General features: G+C 39.0%; 3 protein-coding genes across 5 annotated transcripts in view; all 3 read right to left on the bottom strand.

Moving 5' to 3' along the window:
* The window catches only part of grid1b (glutamate receptor, ionotropic, delta 1b), a 486,702-nt gene extending 484,260 nt beyond the window's left edge, over positions 1 to 2,442 (bottom strand). Inside the window, 1 exon segment of the mRNA XM_018666587.2 lies at positions 454 to 2,442. Coding sequence (XP_018522103.1) covers positions 454 to 535 — 82 coding nt within the window. The 5' untranslated portion in view covers positions 536 to 2,442.
* Positions 2,443 to 11,256: 8,814 nt separating this feature from the next.
* Positions 11,257 to 16,038, bottom strand: LOC108876824 (stonustoxin subunit beta-like). Of its 2 annotated transcripts, none has more exons than XM_018666580.2 (5): positions 15,814 to 16,038; positions 14,534 to 14,693; positions 14,260 to 14,359; positions 12,162 to 13,691; positions 11,257 to 12,046 (listed from the first exon to the last, which is right to left on the bottom strand). In XM_018666580.2, exons 3-5 carry the CDS (start codon positions 14,348 to 14,350, stop codon positions 11,496 to 11,498), a joined length of 2,172 nt encoding a protein of 723 aa, XP_018522096.1. In that variant the 5' UTR covers positions 14,351 to 14,359; positions 14,534 to 14,693; positions 15,814 to 16,038; the 3' UTR covers positions 11,257 to 11,495. The 2 variants fall into 2 exon arrangements, with proteins under 2 accessions (XP_018522096.1, XP_018522097.1); XM_018666581.2 differs by having other exon boundaries at positions 14,534 to 14,687.
* A 1,202-nt stretch (positions 16,039 to 17,240) lies between these two features.
* Positions 17,241 to 23,378, bottom strand: LOC108876825 (neoverrucotoxin subunit alpha). Of its 2 annotated transcripts, XM_018666583.2 has the most exons (4): positions 23,133 to 23,378; positions 22,098 to 22,206; positions 19,115 to 20,575; positions 17,241 to 18,711 (listed from the first exon to the last, which is right to left on the bottom strand). In XM_018666583.2, exons 2-4 carry the CDS (start codon positions 22,174 to 22,176, stop codon positions 18,170 to 18,172), a joined length of 2,082 nt encoding a protein of 693 aa, XP_018522099.1. In that variant the 5' UTR covers positions 22,177 to 22,206; positions 23,133 to 23,378; the 3' UTR covers positions 17,241 to 18,169. The 2 variants fall into 2 exon arrangements, with proteins under 2 accessions (XP_018522099.1, XP_018522100.1); XM_018666584.2 differs by lacking the exon at positions 23,133 to 23,378 and having other exon boundaries at positions 22,098 to 22,753.
* Between the last annotated feature and the right edge of the window lie 1,480 nt (positions 23,379 to 24,858).

Below are 24,858 nucleotides of genomic sequence, written 5' to 3'. Positions count from 1 at the left end.
GGAAGCAGGGATGGATGGATGGATGGATGGATGGATTGGGGGTTGGATAGAGGGATGGCGCGGCGCAACACTTTGCGGGCACTTCTGCCAGGCTGCGCTGCGTGCGTCTGAGCCTGAATGCAACAGCCTCCTTTCTTCCTTCCTACATATTATCCTGGCACGGATCGGAATGATAATCAGGTGTGAGGTCGGGATCTTTTTTTTTTTGAGGGGGGGGGACAGAAAGGATGTTTGAAAATCAGTGCATGCACGGAAACTCTAATATTCAATATCTGCCATAACTCAACTTGAACACCACCAATATGTCCACATTTCACAAACCCATCAGTAAAAGGCTTTCTGCTCATATGTTGTGTCTTGAGCCGTCCCTACATGCAGCCACCAGCCTGTCTCTCCTCACAGCCAAAGCCCTGCACAGCAAAACCAAAAAAGAAGCCCCGGCTGGTGTCTTACCAATGTGAATGATGGAGTCGGCGCTCACTGTGTTGCATTGCAATATCCACAGGGAATGAAATAACAATATCAACATTTCCATCTCCAGTTTGAGCCAAAAAGGCGCATCCACTGATCCACCTCGCTGAATTCTGTGTTTTTCTCCAGTGATGAGCAAATCCAAAATAAGCGTCGGTGCGTAAAAGCCGGAGCAGCAGCGGCAGCAGCAGCAGCAGCAGCAGCAGCAGCGGCGGGGGACAGTACTGAGTGAAATCACCGCCAACAGTAACCAAAAAAAAAAAAAAAAAAAAAAGAAAAAGCAAAGGAAAAAAAGACAAATCCCAAAGACCAAACTGTTGGCCGGAGTCGACAGGAAGAAGAAGGGTAGAAAAAGAAAGAAGCTTCCAGGGCTCCAGAGAGAAACAAACCCGGGTAACTGAGGAGGTAACGGGGAAGGATGAGAGAAAACACCGGGGGTTTGTTTCAGAGGTTGAGATCCGCCGGACGAGCAGCTCTGACTCTCTACCTCCGAGTCTGAGACATAACACACTGCAAACTGCGGAGGAGGAGGAGGAGGAGGAGGAGGAGGGACGCTCTCTCTCTCTCTACCTCTCCCTCCCTATCTCTCTCTCCTTCTCTCTCCTCTCCCCCGACCCACGTGACTGCAGAGCCTCTATCTACGGCGCTGGGAGCCCGACCGGAGAAAAGAGAGGCGAGGGATGGAGATGGAGAGAGATGGAGGGATGGAGGGACGGACGGGAGCCGGTGCGCACCTCGGAGGAGACGGGGTGAGAGGGAGCGGGACGCCGATGTAGTTGCGCCCCAGACGGACACTCGCTTGATCGGTAGGTTTTGCGGGATGACTCGGAGAGCTGAGAGGCGGGGGGAGACCGCCGGTGCCGGTAATGAACTTGCGACAGCCCGACTTCACGTTTCAAGCGTTGAACGCGCTCTCCCATCCGACTGAAGTTCGGTTATCCAGCGCCGACCAGATGATCCGTCACCGCTGTAGCACCGCGTTGCAACGAATCTGTTGCATGCGTTGGATTTACTCAGTGTGTTACAGATACATCGCATTACTCTGCTCGTGCTTGTGACTTCGATGTCGTGCGTAAATTCAAGACACCATCGATTTTACCCGGTTTCCCTTGTTTCTCGTGAAAAAGGAAGATGTAGCAGTTCTATAACAGATAACCTGACCAGCTTAATTACTACCAAAGCTGATTCTTGCGTAGATGTCAGGAACTGCAGAATCCTGAATGAAAGTGGGATCTAGCGTGACATCGGCGCTCAGCGGTATTTCCCGCTGGCAGCTTGGAGAGGTTGTGGATGACGCGCGGCGCACGGACAGGAGGGAACCCAGCACCCGGGCAGAGTGATCTCTCTCAGCACGGGATGACTAAACCTCCGACACGCGTAACATGTTCAGCTCCAACGTTGCGCTCAAGCGTCTGGTTACGAGGCGAGCAGAGGCTCTGGCTTCTCCCCGTGCGTAAAATCTTCCCAGCTCTGAATGGAGGATTTTCCCAAACACGCAAAGGGAGCGGAACCTCACAAATCAAACATCGTGAGGAGGAAACGCGAATCGTGGTGGGGGGGTGGAGGGGTTTGGCGACGGAATAGATGCGAGTAAATGGAGAGGTGGACTCCTCAGCTCTTTGGAGGAAGGAGATTCGGTGAGTCTCGGACACGTTGGTGTCCTAGTACAAGATAAGAGGAGAGGAGATGTGTTCGCGTTAGGATGTAGCCAGGGGAGTTTTCAACAAGTCAGCAGCAGCGAGTCTCTCGCACACTGATACTGCTGCCTCCAGGGTTTTTTTTTTTTTACACTCTGGTAAGCTGCCTCTGCTGCAGGTTTAACACCCTAATGAGGTTTAATGGGACCTTGGATACGTTAGTCAGACGCCTGAGTCTGATGAGGTTACACATATCCTCCACATATGCGCACGTGACGTCACTGACCTTTCCGTGATGTCATTCCAGGTGATGTTCAGGTGGATTGTGGGAACAGAGGATTGTTCCCACTCAGCGGGAACCACACGGATACTTGAAGATTACTACACTTGACCTTACAATTAAAGGATATTTCTTGCGAATGAATGTGACTCAGAAATGTCTTTTAATTGTTTGGCTAAGTCTAGTTCTGTTGAGATGAAAGCTTCAGAGAAATTCTGCTGATTCCGCCTCCTGATGGATCCTCTACAGTTTCAGCACCACGCCGGACCGGACAGCTCCTCTGGATCCAATCAGTCATTTACAGACTTCAGCTCTTTTTGTACGGAGTCCCAGAAGTGACAAATCTATCTGAACTGATATATAAAGAATTAAACAAAAACAATTTTTCAGAGTGAGCTAAGAATCTAGCTATTAATTAATTAGGTGAAGTTATCAGTAAATCGAGATTTTACAAAAGGTTAAGTGACAGCATACAGCAGCTCTACTGAAGCACCATCAAGGTTTAAGTCAGTGAGTCATCATCAGTTCTCAGCTCATCCACCAAAATGTGCTTGAATAAATCTGTTTTGGAGCAGATGTTTGTGTCAGAATTGTCAAAACAGTGTAAGACTTCTTTTTAACTCTGCACCTGACAAAATGTTATTGAGCTGGCAAGGCTCAGCATGGCAGACTGTAAACTGACTCTGTGGTAAGACAGAATCTGTGGCGTTGAAGGCCTGTGCCTCTATACATCTGCACTTCACTGTCAGTCACACATTCTGTTTTATCCTCATCAGGATTATTGACTGTTCAAGTTCATCTCAAAACGCAGCGTTCACATCTTCACCATCACAGTCAATACATGCCATTATTTTCAACTTTTTAGTGTCAATCTCATCATTATCAATATGGATAAATACATCAACAAAAATTCACATCACCAAAACAGATAACTATCAACATAAACACTCATTCATAACTCCACAACTCTCATTTTTACAATACTGATCAGTACATCAATTCATACAATCAAAACCCATCATCATCAATGTTGTGATTACTGTCTTCATCATCATCATCATCATCATCATCATCATTGCCATGATTGAATCTGTTGCATGCATGTATAAACATGTAGCAATCTTATATTTTGGTAATATCATATAATACAATTAATATTCAATTGATATTTGTTATATATTTTATTGCTGTCAAATGAAAACAACATAATTCTAAATTTTTTGATTTTGACCTGATACTTCTTCAATAAATCATTTAAAACCTATTACATTAGCATAAAAATGTATTGTCACAAAGCTCAAAATGAGACTGTTTTTCTTAGATGATGAGAAGTTTGACATTCTGAAAGTAAATTGTTCCCACAGGACATTAAACTATATTAGAATATGACTCTAGATTTATATTGGATCATATTACTGTATAATTGCATCTTTACATATTGGATAATGATTGGAATGTTTGTAATTGATTTTTATTGTACTTTATTTTACAGCACATACACAAGCACACAACTGAAATGGCACAGGCCTATTGTAGCAGGGCCTACTGATGGAGCATCACACCTCCTACTGGCAAAAAGCTGTTACTGCAAGGCTTTTAAACTGAAAGAGAGAGACACAAACACAAGGGATGATTTGAATGGAAAATGTTTATTGTAAAAATTTAAAATACATATACAATTGCTGGTTAAATCTAAGCATCAATCAATCTCTCACTTTTCTTTCACGTCTTTGTCACTTAATAAAGGCTAAACATCAGTAGTAGGTGGGGCAGTTGATACAAGGGGTTTAGTTTAACCTCCCTGTGGGGAATTTATGAGCAGTCTATAAACCTATTCATGACCTATTTTAAACACCTGTTTATAACAAACTATAATCTAGCTGTAAGCTGATATAAGAACATTTTAAAGTGTTTATCAATGCATTTGTCAACATCTATAACTTACTCTGCACTGTAGCAGTTATATAAGCAGTTAGTGAATGACAGGAAAACGGTATAACATAGCTGTAGTCATATTCAGTGATATACAGTATATGAGGTCTTATTTTGTTGTGGATGATCCTCTTTTTGAAGTGCAAATCTGGTGGTAGCATTTCTAACTGCAAATTCAGTGCCACATTTATGGAACAATATTTATTTTTAAATGCCAGTTGACTTTTTAAATCTTTACTTATGGTTACAGCGTATTATAGACTATACTATGGGATAAAGCTTTTTTTTTTTTTTTTGCCAAGTTGACTTTCAGGCCTTTTTAAAAGCCAGTGAATGGTTTGTTTTGGTTATAACATTATTTGTGTGATTAAAAAAAGTCAACTCATTATATTTATCCTGTCTGCATAACTGTCACTCTGCTCTTTCTGCCACCTAGAGTTTTAATTTCTGACGTGTCTTGGGGCTTTTAATCTCTCATTTACACGCAGAGCGAATCTGCCTCTGAGAGTGAACAGTGAGTGCCTGAAGTAAATCTGGAGCTCCAATCAAAGTGAAATCTCACTTTTGTTATGAAAGCCTTGATTTTTTAATAAGATGAAGGGACTGAAGGAGGGAGCAACTTTATTTCTCCCTGATGAAAACTTAATCTTCAGCTCGTCTTTTAAACTCAGCAGCTGAACCAACCCAGAGTGAACAGACGCACAATGACACAGCTGATCACACACAATAATCATCATCTCTCAATCATTTGATATCATGTCAAATGTCTGCACAGAAATCATCCACTCACCCTGAAAAGACTCTGCTCCCTCCAAAAATAAACCTCCTCTCCTTTAGCTTCTTCCATCTGTTATGTCGGCAGTAACTCCAGCGTGGATGACAATCTAATTGCATCCTCATCTCTCTCTGGTTTAATGGGCTGTCAGGTAGCATCATTACACACTTTCATTGCTTCCCTGCGCAGCTCACATATTGACAATAACTGACAATATGTGTGTGTGCGTGTGTTTGTGTGTTAGAGGGAAGGTGCAAGTTGTTAGAGGCTTGTGTGGCACCATATCAGCTAAAAAAGTGTCAGTTACAGAAGCCACCTGGTGCGTACATGTGTGTGAATGATCTTATGTTTCCTGATTTATGGACAGCAAATGTCTTCACAAGGATAAAGCTGTGAAAAAAAAAGTTTGGAAGACATTTTGGAAGACTTCTTTAATCAGTCACAGGAGATTTGGTGTGATTTTTGTGAGCCATTTCTTCTGGGTTCAGTATGTTTGATACAAGACAAGTATCTTCTGATTATGTCTAAGAACAATAATGTTTATTCCTGCTCTGATTGGCTACACTCAGGCAGGAGGATATATTCAACAATATGTTGACCCATAATGAGGCTTTAGAATTGGAAGTTTTTCTAGTGCTATGCCATACATTTCATTAATGCCAGATCTTAAAGGATAGGTTCTCAATTTTTCAAGTCTGTCTCAAAGCAACATTCAAGCTCCCATGTGAATGTTGGGCTTTTTAAGTAACTGTTTTAATATATCCTACCATTTTTATGCAGATGATGTTCAGCTCTACTTGTCAGTGAAATCGATCTCAGTGAGGTTAAACTTAAATGGGGATTAAACAAAGGTTCTTATTAAGGTCCGTGATAGTGCTCAAAGGGCCTTACAGCAAACCTTTGTTCACAAATATCAAACAACACAGTAAAAATGTAGGTGTAAGTTTTGATTTTTTTCCCAACATGTTAAGAAACCTGTGCAATTATGTTGTTTACAGTTATCAAATATCTATAATATATAATATATAGTATTAGACATATTTTAAAAAGATGCAGCAGGGAGCACATTACTGCAGTGTTGTCCTCTCTCCATTGACTGCCAGTGGAATTAAAAAACAAACATAATATCTTGGTGATTACTTATCAGGCTCTATGGTGAAGCCAGTGAGTACATGTGTGAATTTTTGTGTACATACAGAATCCTACAGTCTCTTAGGTTGGCTAGTCAGTGTCTTTTAGATGCTCCTGGAGCTTAGTTTAAAATGCAGAGAGATTGTGCTTTTGCTGTCTATGCCCCTAAACTCTAAACCTTGGAAGACTTTACCCTTTACTATTATATCATCCAGCTCATCTGGCATTTTTGAAAAAGCTTCTCCATCTGTATGATGCTTTGTTGTACTGTTTGATGCTTTTTGTTTATGAAGCACTTTATAACATTTATTGTGAAAGGTGCTATATAAATAAACCTTTACGTACTTCCAAGTTGCTAAGGTGTGCAAAACCACAGTAAAACCTGTAAAACATCGTTTAAATCTTAACAACATCTCTCTCACTCCAAAAAAAGGAATCACATAGTCGACAAAAAGGGTTCTAGTTGTGGGTCATAAAGGCATGCTGTGCCATACACAGAGCGCAACAATCATCATTGTTATTTATAGTAGTTTCTACATCACACTAAATGAAAGCCACAGTTCATGTTCCAGTTAGAGAAGTGATGTTTGTGATGTGGAGAAGACAAGGAGACATGAGGGTATTTGCAAATGAATGTACTGAATGAAATTCACAAGTGTAGTAAGACAATCATGTGTGTGTTTATTTCAGAAGACACTCTGAGGATCATTTGGCTGCCGACTGCACCACATTGTTTCCTCAACCACCAGCGGAGGAGCGGTAATCAACTTTCCAAACAAAGCAATAATGTTGTGCAGATTAGGCTGAGCTGCAGGGAGCAGCAGACAGAGCAGATCGCATCCATCAGCAGAGAGACGGCTGTCTGAGGCTGACTGCAATAAGACTTCAGAACTAGAAACCACATCACAGAACACAAGTGTGTGTGTGTGTGTGTCTGTTTGTGTGTTTGTGCATGCAGAGCTGGAAAATAACTATAAATACTGTTGTCACTGTAACTCCGAAGCTTTTTTCATGTGTTTTTTTTTTTTTTTGAATAAAATCTAAAATAAATAATTTTGCTTTCACATCAGGAGATTTTTGCTGACCTACTGTATTCATCTATTTTTGGAAAGAGAAGAATCACAGGGCAGCATTGTTCTGCTGTTACATCTTTTTCAGGAACTTTTTTTTGGTTTGCTTTGAAGAAGCTCTTTTCCTTCTCAGGGTGATCTATGAAAAAGAAAAGAGGATCATCTGTTTTAAAACCAAACCTCACTCCTTAAACTAATTTGACATAGGTAATGACATAAAATTCACTTTCCCCAGTCCTACCACTGATACACTCGGAGCTTGTTTGCAGTCTGAATGATGCTGTACACATGGTGTGTTTATGTCTGACTATTCAGTGATGTACAGAGCTGCAGTTCTTTGCTTACTAAAAAAATGTCTTTCTCAGCATCACTTTGCGATTATAATTTTACCACAACTCGTTTAGACTACTGCAATGCTCTTTATGTTGGGGTTAGCCAGAAGTCACTTGCTCGCCTACAGCTAGTTCAGAATGCTGCTGCCGGGAGCACATTACCCCGACTTTAGCATCAATTAATTGGCTCCCAGTTCATTTTCAGATTGATTTTAAAATTCTTCTCTTTGTTTTTAAATGTCTTCATGGCCTGGCCCCACAGTGTCTGTCCGACCTGCTCCAGCTGTATGCTCCCTCACGCGCTCTCAGATCGACTGATCAGTCACTGTTAGTCATCCCAAAGATAAAGAGGAAATCGAGAGGTGACCAAGATTTCTCAACATCTGGCATCAATATGAAGACAACACTACAGGAAAACATTGCAGGAAAAAAAAATCTGGAGATGTAGCAAGATTATAGAAAAAGAAAGGATCACAATCTGTGCTGGACACTTTTCTGGGCCTTTGTCCGACTTGTACTTGTGCCACCACCACCCCAGTTTCAGAGTAAATGTGAAATAAAATCAATAACAATATCAGCGCCACCTCTTATGTTGTCGGTCAGTGTGCAGTCCCCTGGCAGGTCACAAGTAAACATCCAACAAACAACATTAACATTCAGCAAACAACCAAACAAGTAGATGTGTCACATACAACACTATATCACACATAAGAAACTCACTCACTCTCACACATACACACACTGTCCGCACCATGAGAAAAAGAAAAAGAAAAAGAAAAAGAAAAAGAAAAAGAAACAAGAAAAGAAAAAACTTCTAACTGTTGATGTCATTGTAGATTGGCTGATTGGTTGTGGGAGGTGTGTGTATATATAAGGATCTATCTCTTAATTATGTTAAACTTGAAAATAAAAACAAATGTGGCCAAAACATCTAGAATATCACTTCAAAATATGACTCTTCCATCAGCTGCACCTTGTGTTTGCTCTTCACTCGCAACTACACTGAATATATACACTTAATATCCAAAAAGTCAAACCTCATTGTAACAACTGAAAAAACTCTGCCAGTGCAGTAGAATTATTTGAACTTGTTGATAATGCAAAGCACATTGTTTCAAGTATTTTCAACAAAAAAGAAGAGATTTTTCATGATTCTATTGTAGTCACCAGCCCTCTTCTTACTCACTTCAAGATACAGTCACTTTTAGAAAATCATTGGAACAAAATGTTTTCTAATGGAAACAGTTATAAGTATCCCCCTTTGTTTTCATTATTATCATTTTGATAAGGGCTTCAGGTCTTAATTATAGACAAATGATGCTGATGTATATATGGACTGCTGTTGGTGCATGTGAGTGTAGTTGTTTGCACCAGCTGCACCATTTCAGACTCTGGCAGAACATTAACCATTAGCAAGAAGACTCAGCAAAAATGAGCCTATTCTTTCCAACAGACAAGGTATTCATTAGACAGAAGAGAGTGAAAGCAATCTGACAACCTTGAGACTTTATGTATTTGTCTTGCTCTTATCTTGTCTCTCATTTAAAAAGAACTGGAGGATACAGAAAAGCAGCAAAGATGAGAATATCAATTTAAAAGAGAAGAATAGGACGAGGACAACTGAAAATAAGATGAATTTGACTTAAAAAACAAATCCTTTTTTTCTATCTACTTATTAAAGCTGCTCACCCCGCTTCTACACTAGATATTTAGTCTAGTGTTGTCTCTGTCATGCCATGGTGTCTCACTCCTTTGAGCCCAAAGCAGAAAACCTTGGGCTGATCTTGCAACCTTTTCAATATGACAATATGAATGCAACGACACACATTCTTATTTTTATTCATTAAATACAAAAATAAGAAAAAAATTGATTGTCCTTGGACTGAAGGCAACAGGTGGAGCTCAGCTGTTGATACATTGAACCCACTCTGAGGTTTTTTGTTCAACTTTTCTGGCAGCTGAGGTTTATATTTGCTTTCAGCAAACCTAAGCAGAATATAAACTTATTGTGAGAAATAGGAGGTCTAAACCATCAGAGTTCAAGAACTCTGATAATCGAAGGCGGAAAAAGTATATATAAACATTAGTCTGGCAATATTTAATGCTTTTCCAGACAAATCCCATGAACATAGCGAGAAATATAGCTTACTCACAAGAACTGTATAAAGAAAGAAAGAAAAAAATAGCCCCCAAGAAATGCACTAATCTAATAATAATAATAATCTATAATATGAGTTACTGAGCCGTTTTAAAACAATTAAACTATGTATTTCTGAGTCATTTGTTCCCTAAGATGTTGGGCTTCAGAGGGAACCAGTGGGTTTGTACATCTATTTAACAGTAGTCAAAATAGGTCAGATGTCTATATACAGTAAATTGAGGCTAGGTTTGAGACAGGGAGGAAGCAGCAAAATCACACATAGAAGAAAAACACTATGCACAAGAACCAACAGGTTTTGAAATCACAAACCGTCAATAACATCTGTCAATAATGTATCTTAATAATGTACATTATTCACCAACAGGTATATAATTTCCTCATATTGGTAAGAAAACTCACTGAAAAAACAAATGTTTGACTGGTTTTAAATATACTCTGAGTTGTAACTTGAATGTGTGTGCGCAGATGAGTGAGTGAGAGTGGTGGAAAGGAAATTAGTATGGGGAAGCAAACTTTTATTTTACAATAGTTTGACACTAATAATCTACGAACCAATTCTAAAATTCATCTGTATTTGTTCATTTCTCACACAATCAAATATCACAAAGGAAGAACAGACCTCTCAACAACCCCAGCGCTGCCTTGGCCCACATAGACAGAGACCTGTACCTCATTATGTAAATCTTACACGTTTTCATGTTTGAATATGCTCCTGAGTCACTTTCTTCTTTTCTACAGTGTTGTTTTCTGAAATCTGTCCACTGCTTCCCACTCATGCCTCACCTGCACACTAGATGTCATCATCCATAAGCCATGGACACACCACAATGGAACATTTGCTGATCCAGGTGAAGTAGGTGGGGCAAGAAACTTAATGACATAGTAACTACTCACAAACCTAGTTCATGACCTGCTGTGGGTGGTGAGCTAACCCTTCACTCTCTAGCTTGCCAAACTGGGGCTGCCAGTGGTCAGAGCTTGCTAACTTTTATGGTGCTTTGCATTGAAAGACGCTGATGTGTCATAAATGATAAAGATTATAATCTTTGAAATAACAAAGTAGCACACTGTTCAACTCAGGTCTCCATTTTATTGAATATTAGCAGCATTTGCAGACCATTCAAAACAGAGGAGCTTCAGGCTGATATACATCAGCTTTCAACAGTGCCTCTCTCCTCAGAACATCACAGCAAATGAATGTATTCCACAATACTTACTTAAAAAGAAAAAAAAAGGCACAACAAAAGAGAACATTGCAGAAGGCCAGAATCACCTGTTAAAAACCTGTTAATGTCAGTAATATTATTGAAAAACAATATAAAGAACAATTCTGTAATCTACCCTTACACTGTAAATTAATAACAAGAAATTGACTGCTAAGTTAATGTCATAAACTCAAATGGCTACAAAGCCAGCCCTAAAAAAAAATATAACCTCAAACCTCATTCCTACATTCCAAAAAAAAAAAAAAAAAACCCTCTCCTCTCCTCTCCCTGGCTTTACAAATAAAATCTAACACTAAAAATCCCTTTCCCTTTTTTAAATACCAGTAAATTCTGTTTAACATACAGCTCTAAGGTTCAATACAGTGCTTTTTAAAGAGACAGTTTGTTCACAATTATGATTTGTACCATACACCAATAGACCACATGTCTTTATACATATGGATACAGCTGTTTACAGCTGGGTCTAGGATTATTCATAGTTCATATTTCAACTGAACAGAGCTTCACATATGCATGGTTCTTAACCATGAACCCTGGGTGAACAGGCTCAGAGAAGTTGAGGTTTCTGACAGTGTAGAGGTGACTCAGCGTTTTATAGGTGACATTGTAAAAGGACAGAGTGCCTTCAGGCCAGTCCAGATACACCCCAAGTCGTTTGCAGCCAGCAGGGGGTAAAGGGACACTCTGGTCACTCCTCAGAGTGTCTGACACTGTGAATTCTTTGTCATTTTTGCCAAAGAACCAGGATGTAGAATTTTTTTCAAAATTGCTTAGTGCATTGTCTCCTTTCCTGCAGATTCCTTTGTATGTAACAGCTACACCGACCACAGCATCATAACCACCACTCCACTCTATCTCCCAGTAATGGCGCCCAGTCAGCCCTTCTTTGCACAGCACCTGAAGACATTTATCAAACCTTTCTGGGAGATCAGAATATTTCTGCCAATCTCCATGTGTCACCTCCTTGTTGTCATCAGAAAGAGTGAGGTAACCGTTGACTGTGTCTGGGTTCAAGGTGAGCTCACAGGTATCTGATGGTGGGAGCAAGACACAACATATTACTAGTAATCCTTGTCACCATCCACACTGCAATTTACAGCAGCACCATTCATAAAACAAGAAAGCAAATGCTTGAAAATGACTTACACCAGATGAGAGCATTTCTGTCGTTGATACTCTCCGGATCACTGATCTCAGGGGCCGAAAAATGATCAGTGACCAGAATGCCATCTTTGTAGTGGTAGATGGTTGCTCCTCGGTGGTCTTTATTTGCTATGGCTGCTACACAGAAACTGAATCTGCTGTTGTTCTTCAGTGCCTTGGCGAGGCCATGGAAAGCTCTGGCCTTCTCTCTCATTTTGGTGATTACGTTGTCTGTGAAGTACCACTCGGGTGTGTATGACATGGCACATGTATTTTCTACTAACGGGAATGCATTTATGGATTTTAATTCACGCAATTTAAATGCATCAGTGTACTCAGCCAACTCCTTAAGGTAGCGATCATTACTTTCCAGAGAGGTGAAAACATAGCAAAGAACATGATCTACACCTGGTGCAAGAACCTCTCTATCCAGTGCTGACTGATTTGGGACCATCTTTATCTTTGTCTCTATCTCCATTTTTTCCCCCTCCATCATCTCTACACAGGACTTGATGATATTGATCTCTCTCTCTTTATTATTCAGCCATTTGCTTAACTTTTCTTGACTGAATGGTGACTTTTCTCTGTTTTCAAAGAGTAGTTCCTCAGCTTCTTTACCTTCTCCAGTGTGTCCCAGAAGGTTATCTTCCAACATCTTCTGGAGTTTAGATTGGTAATAAGTGCATGTTTTTTGAAAACACTTCAATTCTTTCTGAATGGGTGGACAATTCCCTACCACTCTGTCTTCCAGAAAATCATTGCATCTCATTTCCATCTGCCTCAGATCTTCTACAGCTTCCTGAGCTTTTCTTAACACTCCAACAGTGATCTCACAATTCAGCTTTGGAGCTTTGGAATCAAGATTTGTCAGAGGCATCAGCCAGACCCTCAGTGGAACAGCATTGTCTACATTGCTGTGAAACAACTGTGGAAGTTTTGCATAGGCACTCACTGCCTCCTGAAATGTTGTGGGATTGTGTTGAAGAAGAATGTCTCCATAGAATTTGCAAGAGAATTTTTCTGTCAGGCTTTTTTCTTCTGGAGTCAGATTGACGCCAACTTCCCCATGAACACTACATGTAGGAATCTTCCTGATCACAGCTCCCATCTTTCCATGGTAGTCATGAACACTGTCAGAGTCTAACCTCTCACTGTCAAACACAAAGAAAGCATTTGCCCCATAAAGGATGCCTACTACAACATGGGTTGCCAAGCCTGTCTCAATAACTTCTGGTAGTTGGATGTTATTGATTTCATCTGGAGTCATTGACAATTGTTTGTAGTGAGTGGTAGCTTTGTACTGAAGTATTACTCTGCTCTGATTCTTGAATGTTTTATAATCATACAGATACTTGGCAGATCCTGAAACATCAACCAGTCCAAACAAGAAACTGACACCAAGAGATGCCTCAACACCCAAAGAGTTAGACTTGTCCTCAGCAGAATCAGATGAAGTAATTTGAAATTCACTGCCGAGCTGAGGGATCTCACATGTTTTTTCTCGTAGAGTTTTATCATCCCACAATGTGGTGCCTATAGAAAATGAAAAATATCACCAATTGAAAAACAACAAAAACAATTTGACATATAATTGTCCATCAAGTAGCACATAGATTCCCTTAAAAATTTTCAATTTGAAAGACAACATTATAAATGACAAGCCTACCTTCTGGAAAAATATGGGAATTAATTTCATGCACCACATATTCAATATTCAAGTGACTGACATGGAAGAAATGGATATAAGGCCAAAAATCGAGGAACAAGTGCAGCCTGTAACTTAACATAGTAAAGCTTAACAGTCCAATATGGTCCCATCTGACATTGTTTTAAGTATATATATGTATGTATACTGACCAAATCGTACTGTTAAGTTGTACTATGTGACATGAATGATTGTGTTTTGTACCTAGACTGGTGCCATGTTGGGTCTAAAATGTAACTTTCACTCAGAGTAAAAATCACATAGCTACAGTGAAGAGCTTAATTGAGATAACATACTGCTCCACAGAGTGGGATAAGATGAATTTACAACCTTGCAGTTGTTAAGGGTAAAAATAAGCTCAGTGTTTAGAAGTGAAGTCACTTTTTTTTTTCTTACCTGGGATCAGTTTATTTCTCTGAGCATCATACAGCATCCCTAAGGTGAAAGGTCGACCCAGAGCTGCAATTGTCTTGTAATCTGAAGCCATGTCTCCGACCTGAGGGAAAACATCCAATAAAGTGGGTCAAGCAATTCCTCAACTCTGCTATACTGCAACCAGAAAGGAAGATAAAGACACATTTCCCAGTCAAAACTGTGAAGACAATTATCTGAATAGCTCTACAGTACATGACCTAATTTAAGTAACGGCACAAATAAATCTCTCTCTCACCTGGTGCAGTTGTGTAGATCATCTGATTTCTATGTGAATCTTCTTGACTTTGAACTGGAGCTTCCAGTCTGATGTTGCTGATGTTACATGGTGACTTATATCCTGTTGGATGTTCAGGCCCTCTGACTCCTCCTACAACATGTAATCTGTTGGGCTGTAACTGACAGTTATTATCATTAATTATAAAGCTATTTATTATTGTAATGACTGATTGACTGACAGCTTTCAGACTCAACATTTCCATGGTGATAGCTTCTTGAGACTTTAAAAGTGGCTTTTGTTTCATTAGAATCATTGACATATTTCTTACATACTCTTAAACACCTACTACATTCTGGTTTTGCTCAGACATGTGAAGACTGGAATATGATACCAGTGTCACAGACTTTTGTTATCTGTTGATTCCTTAGAATTTCTGTTTTAACTGAGTGTGTTTATGTGTTGTGCAACTGTATGGGTGTGAACTGGAAAATAATCAGATGTCCAAACCGTGAATTAAAAAAAAAACAAAAAACAAAAAGTTCAGGGATTTTGCTGCAAGCCAGATCACTGAAATCAATAAACCTTAAGATAAACCTGAAGACTGATGACATTTTATTCCACACCATGTAAGTTGTTGATGTGTTGTGAGGTATTATTATTACCTAAAATATGTTTAGTTTAATTTTCTCATGAATTATTGTTACAGACAGACAAACAGTTACAGCACCTGTTGTCTTGCTGGACGCATTACTCTTTATGAAAAGGGAAAAAAAAAAAATCACCATAAGACTGTAAAGGAAACAGGTTCCCACATGTGAACAATACGTCCACAAAGAACCATGAATGCTAGAGTAAACACTGTAAAATCCTGATGCTTTAAGCCATCCTTATGTTCTATGGCTTTACCTCGCTTATTGTATTTCTGCACTATAAAAGTATAGTATAGTATATATGATTACCAATATAGTGGCTTTCTACTTCTTGTCAAAGTGTAAAAAAAGAAAAGAGAAATCCTACCATTTTCTACCATTCATACAGAACCATAATATAGAACCGTAAAAAACTGGATAATATTTGGGCAACATTTCAAGTCATTTTGTTGACAGCTCCAAAAATCTCCCATGAAATTCAGTGGAAGAGTACGCCTCTACCAAAACAGGTTTAACAGTTTCCTTGTAAAAAGTTCGATGACAAAAAGCCAAACATACCAGCACTGCAGGTCTAGTGATTTGGAAATAAAATGATAATCTTGTTGGCAGCAAACAGACTTCATGAGCTGTTATCACACTATCATTCACCTCTGTTCCCCATAGCACCGCTGTCTTCACTCTCCTCCCCCTCAGATATATTCTTCTCTCTTATTTCCATTTGTCCATATTTTTGCAAATGATCATTTTCTTCCTCCTCTTTGTTCCATTCAGCTACATGCTGTGCATGCATTGTCAACTTGGTGAAGATGTTTTCTTAATTGATTGTGTGTTGTCTGTTTGCATTCATTTTCTTAAGCTGCAGTGTGCTGAGCTCTCAGGGCCACCGTAGTGAACGCCACCAGGCAACTTTTATTATTTTCCTTCTCTGTGGTCCAGATGGCACACAAAGTTTCTTTTCTGTGGGCAGAGGATGTGTGTTAATTATACTGCAACATCAGAACACTTTATTATTAATAATAATATTAAATATTAATACTACTAATAATCATTTTTATTTTTGGTGAGTTGTTTAAGTAAGTTTAATTTATATTAGTATTTTACACTTGCCTTTAAAGTCCTTTTATTCTATCAATCAAAATGTTTGATTTTTCTCTTCCAAATGAAACATGGGGAAAAAATGTGCGCTGGCAATTTCCATTGGATAAAGCACAAAATCAGCAGTTGTCTTTCTGTAAGTTTGATTCAAGCATTTGCAAACAGACCAATAGCACTTTCAAGCATGCAGAAGTGAGCTTAAATACAGTTCTGTGAGACACACTATTTACCAAGGTTACAGACTGCTTCATACATGTCGCCTGTGGGGGCAATGTCTGAATGCCAGCATCTCTAAGATGTCCTTGAACATGGGGAAAGGCCACATTATAACGGTTTCTTGTCAGCTAGCCGGGCAAAGGACCCTCTATTCATCATGCTGGAGAGGAAGTAAAAAGCTGTAGCTATCTTGTGCCGTTTTTAATTTGAATTAACAGAAGAATTGTCACAGAGCTCTGTAGGAAGAATAAGCATTTAAGACAAACAAACATGCAATTTCACTAAAGAAAGTACTTGTGTAACTTGTAACTTTGCATATACAGAGAAGCAAACATCTTTCTTCTACAATTAATCATTTCTTAACAGCCCAAAGATAAATCACCTATAAAAAAGCATAGGCAATTCAACGTTATGATCAACATGACTTCAGACTACATGATGGTTACTTAGACTCTGTAGGGGAGACTATGTAGAATATGAATATATATGCACCTATATAGCACTTAAAGCACCTCTAATCATGTTGATCACTCAAAGTGCTTTACACTATAGGTCACATTCACATATTCACTGCAGCTTTTCATTATTAATTATTCAAATTTTATTATAACATGTTCAGTAAAGTACAATATATAATTCACTTATGAAAGCTGATCTACAATGAATGAATTCTGTAAAGGAAGTGGAACATTTTATTTGTTTAAAGGTTAAAAAACAAACAAAACAAAACAAACAACCAAACAAAAATCTAAATAGAACAGGGATTAATCATAACTTTATCAAAAATTGTCAAGAACTGCTGGCATTTTGGCAACATAGATAATTTATATGATATATATTCATGTATGTATCTTTTTAATTTCTCTGTGTTTGAAGACATTCTGCCCACATGACAATGTAACTTAAAGAAAAGAAATGTTAAAGCAACAACTGAACCTTAAAACAAACAAACAGCAGTTTTACCTTCATGTTTCATGATGACTTTCAGTTTCAGAATTTGTTTCTGTATAACTGAAGATGTAATAGGCTTCTCATTTTTGACAACCTCTGGCTATGTTAGTTAACAGTATAGGTGTGATTGATGTTAGCAGATGTGGCCTAACATAAGTTCCCTGAGTTGACAAAACTACAAAATGGAAAACACACACATAACTGGCTACACAAATACAGTAATGCACATGCATAGCACATGCATGGGCTAGTGGATGTGTAATGCTGAAAAATTTCAATATCAATACCATGTAGGTATTCCAAAAGCAAAACAAAACAAAATTAAAGAATATTCACATATATCTACTCCAGTCATTAGCAGATGATAGTTCACCTTAATATCAATACCGCAAAGATTTAAATGCAGTAATTCAAGCTCAAATGTAAGACATTCAATGCTAAAGATTGGTGGTAAATTCTAATTCCACGTTATGTAAAGCATTACAGTGGCCAGTGTCAAACTTTGATTTGAATTTGTATATCTGAGCAAAAACCTAAAAAGGAAAGTATTCATATAGATAGGAGTTGTGTAAAATAGGTAATGTAAAAGTAATATAATGTAAAAATAAGTAATGTAAAAACAGAAGTGTTCTTTCTATGAACACCCTCCCTAAGTGAAGATACTTCATTGGTTCAGTTTTAGGGGCTTACATTTTGCACTGCTGTACTGCAACATTGTGCACTGTGTGTGCTTTTACTGCTCTTATTCAAAAGGACACAGGATAACAGAGTTGCATGAAACCCAAACCCAGAAACCTGGATAAACAGGCTCAGTGAATTTGGTTCTGAAGGTGTAAAGGTGCCTTAATCTGTTAGAAGAGACTCTGTAGAAGGACAAAGTCCCAGCAGGCCAGTCAAGATACACTCCAACTCGTCTGCAGTCACCATGGGGAAGAGGACCGCAATGCTCTTTAGCATCATGCCATGCATAAAGCCCATATCTGTGGCCAAAATACCAGGATTGGGCATTATGCCCAAGCCTGCTCAATGGACCATTTCCTTTCCTGCAAATGCCTTTGTATGTGACAGCTACGCCAACCTCATCGTTGTTGCCATTACTCCACTCTACTTCCCAGTAATGCCGCCCACTTAACTTCTCTCTGCACAACACCTGAACATGTGTATCAAACCTATCTGGGTGATCAGGATATGTTTGCCAGCTTCCACATGTTGCCATTTTATTTCCTTTAGACAGAGTGAGGTAGTTGTTTGCTGTGTTTGGGTCCAGGGTGAGATCACAGGCATCTGATGGAGAGACCAAAACACAGTCTGTTACTTGCCTTCATCGTCATCACACTAATTTAAAACACAATGCACACAATTATGATTATCACTTTTAATATTACATTATTTGATACTGCATGTTACCATAAGCTTATATAATGACTTAGGTTTGTATATATTTTCATTTTTAATATTTCCAACGTATTTTATGTACAGATCTGCGTAGACTGTTTGGCTGTAGTTTATGTATAAATTAGAAACCCTTCATGCATGTATTCAAAGGTTTATCAGCATGTTTATAACTAATGCTCACAGCAGAAGCTGTTATTGGCAGAAAGGATACCCAATCAGATTTCTAAAGGAGAGTAACTCGTCAGACTGCTTTTTGACCGGAAGTGAAACCAAATGCATAAAATGTACTTACACCAGATAAGATTTCTTCTGTCCTTTACAGCTGTCACATCAGGGATGACAGGCTTTGTGAAGTTATCGGTGACCAGATTGCCTTCCTTGTAATGGTAGATGGTTGCTCCTTTGTATTTCTTATTTGGTATCACAGCTACAAGGAAACAGAACTGCCTGTTGTTCTTCAAGGCTTTGGCAAGACCATGGAAAGCCCTGGCTTTTTGTCTCATTTTAGTTAAGACCTCATCTGAGAAGTACCACTGATCTTCTTTGGTGCTTCCTAATTTACTTGAGCCCAAGTAGTTGGCCATCACATCAAGATAGGGGTCATCCTTTTCCAGGGATGTGAAAGCAAAGCATAGAGCATCGTCTACACTTTGAGCCAAAACCTCTTTATCCAGCTCATTTTTGTTGGAGACAATCTTTGTCTCGGTCCCTTCCATGGTATCTACACAGACCCTGATGATATTGATTTCTCTTTCTTTATGATCCATCCATTTGCTTAATTTGTCATGACTGAATGGTGACTTCTCTCTCTTTTCAAAGTATTTTTTCAGTGAGCTTTCAGGTTCTTTACCTGCACGAATAGATGGTAGTTTCATTGCAATTGTAGCCTGAAGTGTAGATCTGTGGCTATGACACAGTTCCTGGAAGCTTTTTAACTTTTCCTGAACTTGTGGAAATTTTTTGACCACTTTGTCTACCAGGGCATCGTTGCACCTCTTTTCCATTTCCCTAACTTCTTCCACAGCCTTTTCAACTTCATGCATTAGTTCAAAACTGATCTCATTCATTACCTGCGCAGCTTCGGGGGCAAAGGTTTTTAGCGGCATTAGCCAGACCTTCACTGGAACAGCATTCTCTTTCTTTTGTCCCAGTAGCCTTGGAAGTTGAAAACAGGTCTCCACTGCCTCTTCAAATGTTAGTATGTTTCTGTCAAGGTGAAAGTCACCATAGAATTTGCAGGATAATTTCTTGGTAAGGGCCTTTTCTTGTTCAGTCAGATGGATTTTAGCTTTCATTCCAAGATCAAATGAAATCTTATCTATCATAGCCTCCATGCTGCCCTGGATGTCCTTAACTCTGCTAGCCTCCAACTTCTCACTGTCAAATACAAAGTAAGCATTTGCCCCATAAAGGATGGCAGTGACTACATGTGTTGCCAAGCCCTTCTTAATGACATCTTGCATATTCTTCATTCCACGATGAGGGATCTGCAACTGCTTGAAGGTGGTGGTAGCTTTGTACATAAGTGTCACTCTACTCTGATTCTGGAATTCCTTGTGATCATTTAGGTATCTGGCAGATCCTTCAACTTTAATGTGTCCACCCAGGAAACTGGCTTTCAGAGAGGCATCAATTTCCAGCAGAGAAGCCTTTTCCATTATAGAGTCAGATGCACAAATATTGTACTGACTGCTTTGTTGAGAGTTTTCCTGAATGTTGGCTTGGAAAGTATTATCATCCCACAATGTGATACCTACAGGAAATGAACACAGTCTATTGAGGAAAAAACATCAAGGTATTCAAACCATTCTGATTTGCAAATGTATAGGAAATACAACTAATCTGTATTACTAAAAAAGACAATGGTCAACATAGAATAATATGCTTGTCTACATAGGAGATGATTCAGTCATGTTTTCTCAGTGTTGTGCATGTCTAACAGGAAAGTTACCCATTGAACCCATTGAATTGTACAGTTGTTTAGAAAGGCTGTGCTATGACTTGCTTATCATTCTTTTTTTCAATTCTCTTCAATTTTAGGTGTGTATCTACAGTGATTGTGTATTGGACTCTGAACACTGGCAACTGCAGGTGACCTACACAGCCATAGACACCTATACATAAGACTGTAGCTGCTTTTTCTGATCTGTTAACGTGCTGGTTTCACTATACAGCCAGTGCTGACATCCAGTAGCACGACATATCATCAATGTAAGCAACTAATTAGTCATCAGCCAAAGAAAAGTAAAATCATTACAGTTTTCAACAAGTAATAAGTAATAATTTATTAATTAATAGGAATGGATTACCAAACAAATTCAACACCAAATACTGGAAAACTGTAAAGAGGTCTGCATCCAGTATGGGGAAAAACACAATTGAACATCCCATGTTGCATCCCATCAATGCCCCTTACCTTAACCAGACCCATACCAACTATCTCTACACCTAACCATGAGCTAAACACAGGTAAACACCATCTGAAGTGGGAACAGACCTCAACACTATATGTGTGTGTGTGTAAGAGAGAGAGAGAGAGAGAGAGAGAGAGAGAGAGAGAGAGAGAGAGAGAGAGAGAGAGAGAGAGAGAGAGAGAGAGAGAGAGAGAGAGAGAGAGAGAGAGAGAGAGAGAGAGAGAGAGAGAGAGAGAGAGGAGGGACTTGAGGTTGTATTTTGTGCATTAATCTTATGTACATGTATATGGAAATTAGCTGAATTCTTGCATGTAGAGACTGAGGCTGAGACCAACTAGCCTCTCCTTTCTGATTGGCAGAGTATAACACGAAATATTTTCATCCTCAGGTGGTCTCACTCCAAACTTTTTAGGAAGTTAAGAGTTGTTTCATTCAGCTCTACCACATAACATTATTACTATACAGTATAACATTACCCCTCGCTTTAAAAATTCAGTGAGGTAAGCATTACTCAGATTTTATTTGAATTGACTCACTATTTACCTTTGCCTGAGTATATTTATTTCACAAGTACCTTCACTTCTACTCCAGTAAAACTTTTTCAAAGTAACAGTACTTTTACTTAAGTAAGATTTTACAGTATTTTTTCTACCCCTGATTATATACATATACATGATATATATATCATTACACACATTTCCATAGTGTATAGTTTTCATGTTGTTCTGTTATTTTGTGTTCGGGTTACTAAATTGAAGATGTCAATCAGTGTCATGCATGAGTTTGACATCCTGTAAATAAGCCTTGGGCAGAAATGTAGTATTGTGTTTTTTTTAGTGCAATGCAGTAATAGAATTTTACCTGGGATCAGTTCATGTTTGCGGGCATCATACAGCATCCCTAAGGTGAAAGGTCTACCCAGGGCAGCTACCGGCTCCATCTCTATTTTATTTCAGGCAATGTCCCCAACCTTAAAAGGAAACATCCAATAAAATAGGTCCAACCAGCACCCTACAGCCCTAATTTTCTCCCTAGAATCTCTACTTATATACACACACCAAGCACTTCATTCTAATATTGGGTAGCACCTGCCTTTGCTCTCACAACAGCCTCAGTTCTTGGCATGGATTCTATAAGACACTGATTCTGCTCCATGTTGGCATGGCTGCATTACATAATTTCTGCTGATTTGTCAGCTGCACATTCACACCACCAATCTCCTGAATCTACTGGATTCAGATCTGCTGACTGGGGAGGTCACTGAAGTTCAATGAACACTTTTTCCTTTTTCTTATGTTTGATGTAAACTTTGACTAAAGCTCCTGACCTCTATCTGCATGATTATGCATTGCATTGCACTGGTGCCACATAATCAGCTAAGTACATGAAAAAGCAGGTGCACAGGTGTCCCTAATAAAGTGCTCAGTCAAAGTAGAGATAAACATGAGAGAATTCATTGGTTAAAACAGCTTTCATTTAAATTAAACAGTTATTAAAATTACTAAAAACATAAGCTCTGAGCCTGACTAACCTGTTCTTTTCTACATGTTATAAGGTTTATTCAGTTAATACAGAAACAAACATCAACACAAGCACAAAAAGCTTTTTTTTTCCAAACCCTAATGTCAAATTGATATATGCACACCTCAAGTGGGCTTTAGAATAACGCTGATGTCAAGCGAAAGCCAAATCACTTAAAAATGCTTGAGTAACTTTTCTAGTTGAAGGCGATAAAAATGTTAAAAATCACAGAATAGTTACATTTTCAAAAAAGCTTAAAAAAGATAATAAAAAATCAAGACACCCATAAAAACATACAGAAAATCTAAAAATCTGGTTAAAGCAGTTGTTGGAGTGACCCAGGTAGCTCTAGCTGCCTCTCAGGGCCATGCTTACCTCTCAAAGCTCGGGAACCAGAACCAGCCAGGAAACTCTTCTTCAAAAAAAGCTTGAAAATGTTGAAAAATGTGATTGAGTGCCTACAGGCAAAATAAGGTGTTGTCTGTTTGCTTCCTTAAACCAAGGGGTTTTTGTACTATTTTCTCTGTCCCCACATGGACATCATAAATTGATTATAGCATTGGTGGTGTGACTGGCCACACGTCAAAGGTTTCCTTTTTTTGCTGGGTACATGACGAGCTTCATGTTTTTTTGCTGTCTACGTGACTACTTTAGTGGGGGGTTTTGCTGGCTGCGTGACAAGTACTTTGTAAAAGCTGTGGAAAAATTTACTGTTCTCAGCTATTGCTGACATGTTTCCTCATGAGTTTACAGTTTGCAGACTGGGGTTTTATCACAATCTGTTTTGTGCGTGACTTCCTGAAAATGACTGCAGGAGACAGAAGATATTTTATACATATATGGTTATGTGCTTAGTTTACTGTATACTGTGTTTTATTCGATCTTTGGAAGATTGACATATCAGCACATTTTAGTCAGGCCTAATTAGCCTCAGGTCTATTCAGACTAGATCTGTATTTTTTGGATTATAGTGTCATTGTTCTCACAAGGAGATAATTAATTCAACTCCATTTGTATCAATTAGTTTCTGTTATTTCCACCCCTCATAGTCAATGAACACAACACTAGACATGAATGAATTAATCCAAACAAAAAAAAAAAAAGAAATCTGACTCTCAGAGGTCTACCAAAATCCTCCCTTGGTGGTGTGCTCATGGATGGGTGAACATTTTACAATTTAGACACACCAACCAAAAGCATAACATGTTAGAATGCAGTTCAACGCACCAGTGGGAATAATAATGACTTTGATAAAAAGGTTAGTAAATTGTAGTTTGCCACAAGGGACTGACCACAATCTCATGTGATGTTTGAAAGTTAATTAGCAATGTATATTGAAATGACTGGTTAGTATTATAAGGCTTTTTGATGGGGCTGTCTGTCTGACAAACAGCCAGTGCAGAGGTAAGACAGGACTCATACTTCATCACTATTTAGACGCCACAGCACTCGGTGTGAGGCGAGACTGTAAACCACATATAATTTGCCCTAAAACAGGATGTAATATATGGGTTAAGGATGAATTTTGCTGATGTTTTTCCTCACCAAAGCCCTTAAAAGTCAAGGAAACTGTCACATCCCCTGTCCGCTGCAGGTCATGTTTTCTGTTTCCCCCCCATCTTTTGTGTCTTGTTCTGTTTTATTGTGGAACCCTAACCCTGTCTCTAATTCCAGACTGTTTACTTCCTGTCCTGCCCTCCTGCCTGATTACCTGCCCCACCCTAATGGGTTGTACCTGTGTCTCATTTAAGCTCCCCCTTCCTTCTGTGCCAGTTCGTCTTGAGTCTTGTACCAGCATTCCAGCATTGTCTTTGTAGTTTGTTATTCCCGGATTTAGACCTCACCTCTGTTTTATGACCTGCCCTTTGCCTACCATCTTAGATTTGTGTGATACCTCTTGTGCCATTAAACTTCTGGCTTACCCCACATAGTGAGTCTATGAGTCGTGCATTTGGGTCCAACCTGTTGAGTTCTGACAGAAACATCTGCTCCAAGGAGGCTTTGGTTAGTAAATCATTGCCTGTTTGAAACTTTTATGTATAAAACTTGACCCAGCCAATGGATAAGACCAATGGAATAACTCATTCCCTGATTTAGACCA

Source organism: Lates calcarifer, linkage group LG23 (assembly GCF_001640805.2).
Source record: "Lates calcarifer isolate ASB-BC8 linkage group LG23, TLL_Latcal_v3, whole genome shotgun sequence".
Lineage (NCBI taxonomy): Eukaryota > Metazoa > Chordata > Actinopteri > Centropomidae > Lates > Lates calcarifer.
This window is presented reverse-complemented; position numbering and strand designations above follow the sequence as displayed.